A 13,211-nucleotide genomic window follows, 5' to 3' on the forward strand; every position below is an offset into this window, starting at 1 on the left:
TCTCAAGTGATCTACCCGCCTCGGCCTCCCGAAGTGTTGGGATTATAGGCGTGAGCCACTGTGCCCGGCCATGCCATTTAACTTTATTTTAAAGAGCTGTCATCCCTCTAGAGGGACAGGGAAGTCCCCGTTCCATGTTTTCTGGAGTAGTTTCTGTTCTGTTCTTCTGGAGAAAGCAGATGTGTGCAGCTTTTTAAAGGAGAGATGGAAAAAACAGTCCCCAAATATGCCTCCTCTGCTGTCTGGGGATTGTGTCTGTTCAGTATCCACTGTGTCGGTAGCAAATAAAGGGACTCTAATCATTTGTTGACTGCTGTGCTGAAACCTTGTCCAGAAGAGTGCAAGTGTTTAAAAATACCATTTTTTGGCCGGGCGCGGTGGCTCACGCTGTAATCCCAGCACTTTGGAAGGCTGAGGTGGGCGGATCACAAGGTCAGGAGATCGAGACCATGGTGAAACCCCGTCTCTACTAAAAATAGAAAAAAATTAGCCGGGCGCAGTGGCGGGCGCCTGTAGTCCCAGCTACTCGGGAGGCTGAGGCCGGAGAATGGCGTGAACCCGGGAGGCGGAGCTTGCAGTGAGATTGCGCCACTGCACTCCAGCCTGGGTGACAGAGCGAGACTCCGTCTCAAAAAAAAAAAAAAAAATACTATTTTTGTGAGAGAAGTAGCATCCATATCCTGAAGTGCATTCTATTTGCTATGATGTCCTTCAATTCATCATATCCTAGAAGGTGGGGGAATTTCTTAGTGGGAACCCTCAGACTTTTTTTTTTTTTGGATACAGAGTCTTGCTCTGTGGCCAGGCTGGAGTGCAGTGGCGTGATCTCGGGTCACTGCACCCTCTGCCTCCTGGGTTCAAGCGATTCTCCTGCCTCAGCCTCCCAAGTAGCTGGGACTACAGGTGTGTGCCACCATGCCTGGCTAATTTTTGTACTTTTAGTAGAGACGAGGTTTCACCATGCTGGCCAGGATGGTGTAGATCTCTTGATCTCGTGATCCGCTCGCCTCAGCCTCCCAAAGTGCTGGGATTACAGGCATGAGCCACTGCGCCCAACCAAGACCCTCAGACTTTTAAATGGACAAACATTCCACTGGAATGGATTATGTCAACAGCAGAGAACTGTTGTCATAAGGGAACCTGCTTATGAGTGTTATAAAGCAACGCCCTGTAAACAAGCTCAGTAATTGTACTGTGCGTGGTTTAGTTGTGATTCCAGGGTACAGCTGCTCCTTGGTTACCTGGGGGATTGCTTCCAGTACCCCCTGTGGATACCAAGATCCGCAGATGCTTAAGCAACTTATATAAAATGGCATCGTATCTGCATGTAACCTATATACTTAAAATCATCTCTAGATTACTTCAGTGCCTAATGTGATATAAATGTCATGTAAATAGTTCTACTATATGGTCTTACTTGTATTATTTGTATTATCTTTTTTTTCTTGTTTACCCCTCCCCCCAGATGTTTTTGTACCACAGTTGGTTGAACCTGTGGCTGTGGAGGGCTGACTATTTAAATAGCACAGTGCTCAAAACCACACACACCAGTAAGGGCTGAGGTGCACACAAGCGTGTCATATGGAAGGGGATTAGCCACAAGCTGGGGGGCTCGTTTACAAACTGACACAACCATTTTTTTTTTTTTTTTTTGGAGGCAGAGTCTTGCCGTGTCACCCAGGCTGGAGTGCTGTGGCCCGATCTTTGCTCACTGCAACCTCCACCTCCCAGCTTCAAGTGATTCTCCTGCCTCAGCCTCCTGAGTAGCTGGGACTACAGGCGCCCGCCACCACGCCCAGCTAATTTTTGTATTTTTAGTAGAGACAGTTTCACCATGTTAGCCACGATGGTCTCAATCTCCTGACCTCGTGATCCGCCCACCTCAGCCTCCCAAAGTGCTGGGATGATAGGCATGAGCCACCGCGCCCAGCCTTGTGTTTGTTTAAGTAGAGATAGGACTTCACTGTGTTGGCCAGGCTGGTCTTGAACACTTCACTTCAGGTGATCCACTCACCTCGGCCTCCCAACGTGCTGGGATTATAGGCGTGACCCACCATGCCCAACCAAACTGATGATCACAGTGTAGGAATAGGAGCAGTTTAAAACTACAAAGTACTCGGTAGCCCTGCTGCTGCAGGTGCCTGCAGGAGCATGGGTGTCTGGCGTGTTCTCAGGACTGGAGCAGCCGGTCTCCTGTTGTGTGGTGTGCTGAGCTGGGTCCTTGCGAACCAGTCCCTGGGTCAGTCGGAGTGTGGGAAGTGCAGGTTTTAGCCACCCATAACCGTATGTTTAGGTTACTGGTAATTCATAAAAACAGGCCTAGGATTGTGTGTGGAGCTTTTCTGTCTATTCTTGGCTCATCAGGGGCTCCCTGTGGTCCCTCCAGTCGAGTAGAGATGTTACTTGATAGACCATTCCTTGATCAGCAGCTTCAACTTTTTTGACTGCAGCCCATTATAAGAAATAAGTTTTCTGTTGCAACCCAATCTGAACCTATAATACCTTACCTAGAATTGTTATAACATGGTGGCATTATTATGTGTAGAGTATTGTTTGTCATTCTGTTCTATTCGTTTTTAAAAAATAACTGGTCTCAGCTCACAAAATTGATTTCACTGACCCGCTCACTGTGCTGTGCCTGAGATTGGAAACGCTGCCCTTGTTGACCATCGTGTGCTAGTATAAGGCCCAGAAGGGCCAGATTGGGGTGATGCCGGGGCTCACTACAGACTCTGTGTGGGCACAGTGACGCGTCTCTTGTGCTTGTGCTGCCGCTGATGGCCGGCTCTGTGGTCTCTACAGGACACAACTCAGATGGGAAGTTCATCGCCCGGGCACAGCGGATAGAGTATGACTGTGAACTAGTTCCCCGGCGAGTGGCCATCTTCATTGAGAAGACAAAAGATGGACAGATTCTGCCTGTACCAAACGTGGTTGTGCGAGACGTGGCCTGTGGCGCTAACCACACGGTGAGGCTCAGCTTTTCTCACTTCCTGAGAGTCGCACGGGTATAGAGGGGTCTTCATGCTCCAGTTTCCTGACGCTTGGCTTTGGCTAGGAACGGATTCCAGGTGGACATCTGCTTGCTGCTTCAGGAGGGCTTTGCACCCTGGCCAAAGGGTCCTTGGTCCCAGGGCAGGGCTCCCTGTCACTGCCTCTCCTGTGTTAACTTCTCCCATGATTTAAATAGACACATCTTAAACAAGTAGATGTTTTGCTGTCCTCACCTGCACCTTACGGTAAGCACTTTCTGTTTTTGGCTTTTGTCTAACATAACATCACAGACATCTTTCCAGGTCAATAGATGGTGCCCCGTACTGGGGATGTGAGTCGTTTTTAATCAGTAGGTTGTTCCTTTTTTTTTTTTTTTTCTTTTTTTAAGACAGTTTCGCTCTTGTTGCCCAGGCTGGAGCGCAATCTCGGCTCACCACAACTTCCGCCTCCCAGGTTCAAGCAGTTCTCCTGCCTCAGCCTCCTGAGTAGCTGGGATTACAGGCGTGCTCCACCATGCCCCGCCACTTTTGTATTTTTAGTAGAGATAGGGTTTCTCCATGTTGGTCAGGCTGGTCTCAAACTCCCGACCTCAGGTGATCCGCCTGCCTCAGCCTCCCAAAGTGCTGGGATTACAGGTGTGAGCCACCACGCCCCGGCCTAGGTTGTTTCTTTAAAGGTCACTTTAGATAAACCGCAGTGCAATCTTTTGTTTGTGTATCTTTTTTTGTTGTTTTGAGACGGAGTTTCACTTTTTCACCTAGGCTGGAGTGCAGTGGCGGGATCTTGGCTCACTGCAACCTCTGCCTTCCGGTTTCAAGCGATTCTCCTGCCTCAGCCTCCTGAGTAGCTGGAATTACAGGCGCCTGCCACCATGCCTGGCTAATTTTTGTATTTTTAGTAGAGATGGAGTTTCACCATGTTGGCCAGGGTGGTCTCACACTCCTGACCTCGTGATCCACCTGCCTCGGCCTCCCAACGTGCTGGGATTACAGGTGTGAGCCACCGTTCCTGGCAGGTGTTAAAGTGTCTTTTAATTTTAATGGCCTTCCTGTGGTTCTTCATTCTGAGAATGCCTAGGAGTCTGTGTTCTGTGCTTTGTTCAAAGAGCCTGGGCCGGGAGTCCAGAGATCAAGTTGGTCCTCCCCACTGAGTGGTCTCAGCCCACCAGCTCCTTCCCTTGGAATCTTCTTCCCGATGAAGAATGCCCAGTGAATTGGGCTAGGACTAGAGTAGGAGATTTCATTTTGTGCAAGTCCAAAAACTGTGATTTGTTTTGTCTAATGCAGCCGGGGAAATAAAGTTGGCTTTTGTTTAGGACCTTATAGGTCAAGCTTTTTAGTAAGTTGTAGATTCATATGGTTTAGACATGAAACATGAAAGAACTGAATTGGCATGTCAGAAGATGGGAAGACAAGACTGAAGAAGATAGATCTGAAACACTTGAAGTGTCTTTGAGTTCATTTCATCAGTGACCAGGTACAGGTTACCTCTGTGTACCTGTGGACAAGGGGGAAATCTAAAGAAGAATCCAGGCCAGGTGCAGTGGTTCATGTTTGTAATCTGAGGACTTTGGGAGGCCAAGGTGGGCGGATCATTTGAGACTAGCCTGGGCAACATGGTGAGACCCCCTTTTCTACCAAAAAATTAGCTGGGCGTGGTGGTACACACCCAAGTCCTAGCTACTTGGGAGGCTGAGGTAGGAGATTCACTTAAGCCCAGGAGGTGGAGGTTGTGGTGAGCCGAGATTGCACCACTGCATTCCAGCCTGGGTGACAGAGCATGAGACCCTCTCAAGGGGGAAAAAAGAAATGAAAAATCCAGGAACAGGTAGACCTTTTCTGTTCTGTTCTTTCTGCAGTCGAATCTGTTTTTTTTTTTTTTTGAGATGGAGTCTCACTCTGTCACCCAGGCTGGAGTGCAGTGACACAGTCTCGGCTCACCGCAACCTCTGCCTCCCAGGTTCAAGAGAGTCTCCTGTCTCAGCCTCCCAAGTAGCTGGGATTACAGGTGCACACCAGCATGCCCAGCTTATTTTTTGTGTTGTAGCAGAGACGGGTTTCACCATGTTGCCCAGGCTAGTCTTGAACTCCTGAGTTCAGGCAATCTACCCGCCTCGGCCTCCCAAAGTGCTAGGATTACAGGCATGAGCCACCGCACCTGGCGGAATCTCTGTTGTGATAGGAATCAAGTGGTTGCCCTGCTGTCCAAAGACATAGCCCTGTTGCTTCTGACTAAGGAAAGGGTTAAGACTTGTAGCTTAAATAAATAAACAGAACAAAAAAGGATTGGAAAATGGAGTCCCTGGCAGAGAAATAGCAAACTAGGTTTATTGAATGCATGCCATTTTGCTACACTTGCTCCTGTTGCCTCCTCCCCCACTGCTGGAGGCGAGAGGTAGAGGATCTTTCTGTTGGAGGCAGGCAGAGGATATTTCTTTGGTTTTTAGAGACTGGGTTTCACCATGTTGGCCAGGCTGGTCTCGAACTCTTGACCTCAAGTGATCCACCTGCCGTGGCCTCCCAAAGTGTTGGGATTAGACATGAGCGACCGCGCCCAGCTGGTAGGGGATCTTGGATGTTGCTGTTCCTTTGCCCTTAGCATTTGCATCAGTTTGTCTGGACAGAAACGATGACGCCTCTTGTTGCCTGTTGGAAGCCTGTTTGTTCCAGCCCTGTGTTTTCTTTCCTTGCAGCTGGTCCTGGACTCCCAGAAGCGAGTCTTCTCCTGGGGCTTCGGTGGCTATGGCCGACTGGGCCACGCAGAGCAGAAGGATGAGATGGTTCCCCGCCTGGTGAAGCTGTTTGACTTCCCTGGACGTGGGGCTTCCCAGATCTATGCTGGTTACACCTGCTCCTTTGCCGTCAGCGAAGTGGGTTAGTGATTGCTCTCCCTGGCTTATCAGTGCTCTCGTGGGGAACCGTGTAGCCATTGTCCTGTCCCTAGACCATGAACCCCAGTTCTCTTTACCTCCCATTGTTCTTTATTTTTTTGAGATAGGAGCTCATTGTGTTGTCCAGGCTGGTCTTGAACTCCTGGGCTCAAGCAGTCCTACCACCTTAGCGTCCTGAGTAGCTAGGACTGCACAGGCACGCCACCATGCCCGGCTCCAGTTATCTTTTAGACAGAACACTTGTTTGCCATCCTGTCTTCTTACTCTTCACCCTCATAATGCTAAAGATGAGACTCAGCTCTCGATGTCTGGTCACGCTGGGAACATGTTTTGTCTTCCCTCAGGTGGTCTGTTTTTCTGGGGGGCCACCAACACCTCCCGTGAATCTACCATGTACCCAAAAGCAGTGCAGGACCTCTGCGGCTGGAGAATCCGGAGCCTGGCTTGTGGGTAGGTGGCAGCACCTCCTGTGGGTATGAGGTCTCTTCCTAGAATTCTTGGGGGTGTCAGACACACCCATGGGGTGCCCTTCCCTGATGGGGCTCTGTTTCTGCTACCTGTTGGGCTGTCCTCAGCAGGCCATGTGACACACTGAATCCTGGAATCCGGGGGCCCAGGAGGGGAGAGGGCCCATTCGCTGCTAGAACAGATGGCTGTTCCCTGTCTTGTGGGAAGAAAGTCATTTTGAAGGTTTCTGTTCAAAGAAATACACAAGCAGAGCTTGATGTATTCCTGCGTTGCAGGTTGAAAATTACACGTAGTTGGGAACGTAGGACTGGAGTTGCTCTGACACTGGGAAGACGACATTGTCTTGACAGCAGTGGTTTGTAGTTCATTTCAGGACTCCTGTTGAGTTAGCTAGCACTTCTTGCTAAGGAGCTGGATTCGTCAGCTGGCGGGTGTGGGTGGAACAGTCTAAGGGGCGTGGCTTTAATCTGTTGAGGCCTCTAGCCCTGCCCAAATTACTATGCATGAAGGCTGCTCCCTCTGCAACAGGCTTTTACTCCATTGTGATCTGGTCTCTTCCCAAAGCAACCTCCCACTGAGAGAGCCCTAGGACCTAGGGTGGGGTGCACAGCAAGGTCCCCTGCCTTCGGCCCCTAGGCCTGTCTAAGGGCTTTGTCGTTTTGTTGAAACGTTGAGTGGCCCGCACAGAACAATCTTCAGAGTTTAGGAGAAGCCTGTTGGCCCTGTTGTCGTGTTTGCTACTTGGAATGTGTACACCACCTGAAAAGCGGCAGCTCACACCCATGCCCTCGGAGCCGTAGCTGGGTAGGTCCAGGGCGGGGGCTGCTGGGCCTGCGGTGACAGCCTGCCTGTTTGCAGGAAGAGCAGCATCATTGTGGCCGCCGACGAGAGCACCATCAGCTGGGGCCCGTCACCGACCTTTGGGGAACTGGTAAGCTGTCACCTGCGCAGGTCGGGGGAAGTGGAGCCAGTCAGGGTGGCTCTTGGCCTTTGGGTTCTCTCCACCTGTCTCCCAAAACACACAGAAGAAAAACATTTGGGATTCTCCTCCCCTTATTATATTAAGGTCTGCAGCACGATTGAGTCCCATGAGTTTTCAAGGACAATTCTGTGCTAGTCAGATAATTCTGAGTCATCTCTGCACATTTGTAAACTCTGAAAATTGGGACTTTTCAGATCCAGTTTCCCCTTGCATTTTGTAAACCACAGTTGGGATATGGTAGGAAAGGGGCCTGTTTGTTCCCTCTCCCTTGGAGGCCTAAGTCAGTGGGAAACTCACAGTAGTGGGTGATTTGGGGACATTCTTCATTTTTCCAAATTGAGTTTAAACCTGTGTTTTTGTTGTTAATACCAGTTACTTGAGTAATGAGGTTAGAACCCATGGCCCTCAATTTCACACACGTGGCCTTCCCCAAACAAATGTCTTTCATTCTTAGGTCCTGGTGCTAGGTGAGTCTTTTTTTTTTTTGAGATGGCGTTTCTCTGTCACCCAGGAGTACAGTAGCACAATCTTGGCTCACTGCAACCTCTGCCTGCCAGGTTCAAATGATTCTCAGTTCTCCTGCTTCAGCCTCCTGAGTAGCTGGGACTACAAGCGTTTGCCACCACGCCTGGCTAATTTTTGTATTTTTGGTAGAGATGGGGTTTCACCATGTTGGCCAGGCTGGTCTCAAATTCCTGGCCTTAGGTGATCCACTGCGCCCGGCCAAGGTGGGTCTTAGAGGTTTTGTTAGGAAGACTCGCTTGGCTGTGGAGTGCATCCTGATCTGCCTGCGCTAGTCACGGTTTGATTCTCCGCTTGATTAACTCTTAGTGATCTTAGTTTTAGTCCCTCATTTCTTGTTAGAAAGACAGTCTGCCTCCGTCTCCTGAACCTCAGGGTTGCAAGCTGACGTGTTGTTGGAGAGGAGGGGGAAGGAAGGGCGGTCCTTGGTCCCTCAAGCTGTGGCTAGGATGGATGTTGAATGCACCTTTTTCTCGGGGTTCTGCACGCCCTTGCAGTCTGGCTCAGACGCTCTGCTGGCCCGATTTGAAACGTTGACAGGAAAGAGACAGAACCTGGCCCAGTTTCTACAGATTGTTCTTAGCGGAGGACGGATGTTTTCTGGGGCCTATCAGAAATAGACTTTGACCTTCTAAATATAAATTTTGAAACAAGAGGGGAGCAAGGGAGACTTTCTGGGGAGCTTCTCAAGGGTGAGAAGGTGGCCTGGCACATTGGAGGGAACGTCTACTGTGTGGGAAGGCCGGGGTGGGGCCTGGTGGGAGATGAAACCAGGGACACGTGGGCAGGCCTGGGCTGGGAGGGTGGGTCTGGCTCTCCTGCCCTGTGGGACCCTCTGTTTCAGCTGAGCCGGGGCCTTCAGCCTTTCAATTGCCCAGCTCCACACCTTTGCACAAGACTCCCCCTTAGCTTTGCCAATTCATCCAGTTCCTTCTACCTCTGGGAGGGAAACTGGTTCCCTGGTGCCATTGCTAATAAATAGTCTCCCTGTTATGCTTAAGCCCTTTTGTTTTGTTTTGGATGGTGATTATTCCACTCTCTGGACGGTGGAGGCATCAGGGGCATCTGGTCATCCGTGTTCTTGGTGACTTTGGTCCAGAAGGGCTGCAGGTGCTGTTCTTCCTGCGCTCGTGGTGTCATCTCCTGTCACCAGTGCCATACTCCCCAGAAAGAACTTGAGCACACAGAAGTCCCGCAGGCTAGAGTCGGGCACCTTGGTCTTCCTTAGGTTAAGCACTAGTAGCCTGCTGGCGGCAGCTTTCGTGGATAAACTTGGATGATTCCACCTGGCCCTCGTGTGCACGGGTGGCCGGGCTTGGTCACGGGCCAGTGGGCATCGTCACTGGCTTCTGGCTAGTGGGGGCTGGGAAACGTTGCCGCGATTCCCCACTTGTGGACTGAGCCACACGGATTCCCGATTGCAGACATCTTGTTTGCTTCGCCAGGGCTATGGGGACCACAAGCCCAAGTCTTCCACTGCAGCCCAGGAGGTGAAGACTCTGGATGGCATTTTCTCAGAGCAGGTAAGCGGGGGTGGCTGTGCCAGCTCGGGGACGTGTCCATACCCAGTGGTACGTCACTCCTCACGCTTTTGATCGTCGCGGTCTGTTTGGGTTGTCTTGTTTAACAACTCCTCAGCTAGCTTTCCTGGTGCCTCACGCTAAGGTTTGCTGAGGGGAAACAGTCATCCGCAGGAGAGAGTGCAGAGGGTCGCTGGCCAGGCTGGGTGGCTGTCCTCGCCCTTGATGACAGGTGCCACCAACTGGCTGCAGCAGATCACTCTCGGGCGAGCACGTCGCTCGTGTCTCCGTCACACCCAGGACTCAGATTCGCTGGGCTGGAGGCAGGTCCGCAGGTCCATGGAGTAGAGGCTGTGTGGCTGCAGGAGTCAGATGGCAGAGTGAGGCCCCTGTGGCTCAGCCAGGCTGCCAGCCCTGTCTGCCACGACACAGAGAGGGGTCGTGCACCTCACTCAGGCAGGATCGTGGGCCAGAGAGGAGGATGGAAGTGGAGCTGGAGCCATGTCCCCACCTGTCCCTGCTGACAAGAGGTGGCCCAGTGGGCTTCCTTCCAGCTGGGTCTCTCAGGGCAGCCTGGAAGGCTCTGATTGGCCGAGTGTTGGTGACAGTCACATGGAAACTGGCTGTCTTGGGCAGAGGGGCTTTTTGCGGTTTTCAAGGGCACCCTGTTTTTCTCCATGCTGACCCGCTTTGGCAGCCCAGTTTCCAGAGTCTCCTCAACGCGTTCATTAGCCCAGGCGCTGCAGGCACACCCAATGCTGATTTGTCCCCCAGGTCGCCATGGGCTACTCACACTCCTTGGTGATAGCAAGAGACGAAAGTGAGACTGAGAAAGAGAAGATCAAGAAACTGCCAGAATACAACCCCCGAACCCTCTGATGCTCCCGGAGATTCTCCGACTCCACACCTCTCGCGGCAGCTGTCATTTCCACGTGCACTGGGACGGGATGTCCAACGAGGAATTGAAAAAGGCAAAAGTTGACCGAAGGTGCATTTTTGTTTAGACTCCCTGAGGTTCCGTTTTACAAATGATCCAACGTTAACTACCTTTTTTTCTGTATGCTTTCCAAAGTCCCTTTCGCCCTTTGTGTCGAATTAAAACACTTGCTCATAGTTGACTTACCATTCCTACAAAAGAGGCCGAAACTTTGAGCAATCTAGGTTTTTTTTTTTTTTTTAAGTTTTTTCTTTCTTCCTCTCCTGAATACACTCCCCAAAACACCCCTTTCCAGTTATAATTAGCATCGTGATCCAAGCGGATGCTACACGGAAGAGGAATCGCCAGTTACTCGCAAAAAATGTCCCTTACAGGAACCGGCAGCAGACAGGCAAAGTCGCCGGCCCGCCTCCATCCCAAATCACGCTCGCATGCTTCGGAAGCATCCGGGGCACTCCTTTCCCGCTTTTTCTTGCAGATGGGCCTAGGCCGGTGTTGATTCTGTTTCTCCCCTTGGCTGCCTGTACGCCCACAGCCTTCTGGCTGCGACATTAGAGAATCGGCCGTGTCCCCCCTGGTGGGGGACTGGGGATCTGTGTTTAGCCATTTATATCTACTCTAGCTGTTAAAGAAGTCCAAATGAAAATCAGGTGACTGTGGAACCATGGGGACTTGCGGGTGGGGCAGAGGTGGGAACATTTGTATCAGTTGAGTTAGCTTCGTGGCTCCCTGTGGAGCCAGGGCTGAGCCTTGTCACGTGCACTCGCCAATTAGAGATTGATCAGCCAGCAGTCAAGTGCATTCTCCAGTCCTTGCAAGAAGGATCAGCCCTTTCTGTACCAGCCTCGATCGCCTTGTGCTTTGGTCTCCTTTTCTCCCCCGCCTGGATCCTGCCTCGCGCGGGCCGTCCTGTTGCTGAGACTCGGGGTACCGTTCTGCTGACCCAGCTCCCTTTAGTCACGTTTGCTTGGCTCTGGTACCAAATAGTTGGGATTACCGAAGAGTCCCCTTCCTCGCGTGTCAGCACGGATGCTGTGACTGCCACCCGCGTCCCCGTCAAGTGCCCGTGCCCGAGCTCGCTGCTGTGTGCGCTGCGCTGAGTGAGTTATGAGGTGCCTTTCCCGGAACCCTCCTCTCGCCTGGACCCAAGAGAGGCGACAGCTGTGGCTGGGGCTCTTGGTTTCCAGAGGGTCTGGACTGGTTTGGGTGCTTTAAAATAGATATTTAGTTCAGTGGTGCTTATGGGGGAGATGGGACTAGAACTTAAATGTGAGACTTGGGTGGATGGGAAAGTTAAATATTGGTCTCTTCAAGTTTTTTTTTTTTTTTTCTCTTGCTATTGTTACCACTTGTCACCGTCTCCATGTTAAAATGCCAAAAATGATCTAGTTGTTGCTTTTTTCCCTATTTTCCACCCTAGTCGCTCCTTACCATGACTCCTGCCCTTGGAGGGCACGTAGCAGTGTCTGTCCTGCCAGTCCCAAGGCCCTGTGGGAGGAGACTGGCCTGCATCTCTCTGAGACTCAGTCTGACGCCACGCGCATCTGTTGTTCTGTGTTCAATCAGTAGTCCAGGGGAGAAGCTTCTGCCACTTCAGAGCTTTGCTAAACTAACCCAATTTGTCCAAATCACCCCAGAACCACCATCTCTGACTCAAGCTTCCATGCGACAGCCTGATCCGTTTCCCTGGACAGGTCTCTTTCCTGGAATGCAGCCCAGGCACCTGTGCTCCTGGCACCTTTGAGGTCTCTCCTTTGAGTCGTGGCTACCGAGAGGGTTGAGGACGCAGCACCCGAGGTCCCAGCCTTTGTAGGAGCCGCCCTGGGCGGAGCTGGACTTAGATCTTCGGTGGCCTCCTATAAAGCCGGCAGCCAGCCTCTTCTAGAACTAGCCCAGGGACTGGAGCAGGAAAGGACCTTCGAAGCGAAGACTGCCTTGTCCCGCACTTCTTCCGGCTTCGATGGAAAAATGGGCTTCCTAATGGGTTAAATCCTTTAAAACAAGGAGTTGGGGGGGAAGGGTGTCGTGCACTCCTAGAGAAAGGTACACAGTTGCCCGGCTGGGAACGTGCTTGGCGCTGACCCTGCGGGCATCTGACTGGTCTTCCAGCTCAGGAAAAAGAATTTGAAAGAGGCTTAGCGTGAAGGGGAATCAAAGAGGAGGTTGTGATTTGGTCGAAGGTGCCTGGTTTAGTGCTGTAATTGTCTTATTATTTTTTTTTATATATATATTTCTTGGAGTAAACATTTTAAATAAACGACATCATTGTCTACTGTCCTGGCTTTTTTGCGTTTCTTTTTTGGTTGGAATGGAGCTCTGTTTTTCTTAACTCCTAGTATGTGTACCCCCTAAGCCCTGGCACTCACAGCAGGTGGTGTCAGGAGACACGTGGCCCCAGGGGAGCTTCCAGGTTTAAATCACACTGGTTGAAGTGAGTGGATCCCCCAACTCCACCCCAAATGCTAGGGGAGAGGGACCGTGTCAGTTCCTCAGTTGTCCAATTCAGAAGAGGAGTTCTTCCCATTTTCACGGGGGCTTTGAGGGAAAAATAAGTCATGGGAGGCATCCAGAACAGTGACCGCATGTGCTACCCACTCCCCAGACTTCAGGCCCGTGCTGCTCCTTGCAGGCAGTGTGGCCAACTGCCCACCAGAGGGCACCAGGAGGCTGGTCCTCGCTTCTCCGGGGCTGGCAGGCATTCATTCGCCTTTACGCTGCTGCTGAGTCTAGACCGGACAGACTCCTAGACAAGACCCTTGCACAGGACACTGGCTCCCTGCAGCCACAGAGATGCCTGGGATCCCTGGAACCTCGCGTGCTGGCCGCCCTGTGTTTACTGGCTGAATAGTGTCCAGACCAGCCCCTCCTGGCAGGCATTTGCCCAGTTTGGGAGAGGAG

General features: G+C 51.5%; 1 protein-coding gene across 1 annotated transcript in view; it reads left to right on the forward strand.

Moving 5' to 3' along the window:
• LOC105483159 (regulator of chromosome condensation 2) overlaps positions 1-12,590 on the forward strand; it is a 33,402-nt gene extending 20,812 nt beyond the window's left edge. The window contains exons 8-13 of the mRNA XM_071099516.1: positions 2,803-2,969; positions 5,687-5,867; positions 6,229-6,334; positions 7,211-7,283; positions 9,302-9,379; positions 10,151-12,590. Coding sequence (XP_070955617.1) covers positions 2,803-2,969; positions 5,687-5,867; positions 6,229-6,334; positions 7,211-7,283; positions 9,302-9,379; positions 10,151-10,255 — 710 coding nt within the window. The 3' untranslated portion in view covers positions 10,256-12,590. The remainder of the gene's footprint in view (positions 1-2,802; positions 2,970-5,686; positions 5,868-6,228; positions 6,335-7,210; positions 7,284-9,301; positions 9,380-10,150) is intronic.
• Positions 12,591-13,211: the final 621 nt, after the last annotated feature.

The sequence above is a fragment of the Macaca nemestrina genome, chromosome 1, assembly GCF_043159975.1.
Source record: "Macaca nemestrina isolate mMacNem1 chromosome 1, mMacNem.hap1, whole genome shotgun sequence".
Taxonomy (NCBI): domain Eukaryota; kingdom Metazoa; phylum Chordata; class Mammalia; order Primates; family Cercopithecidae; genus Macaca; species Macaca nemestrina.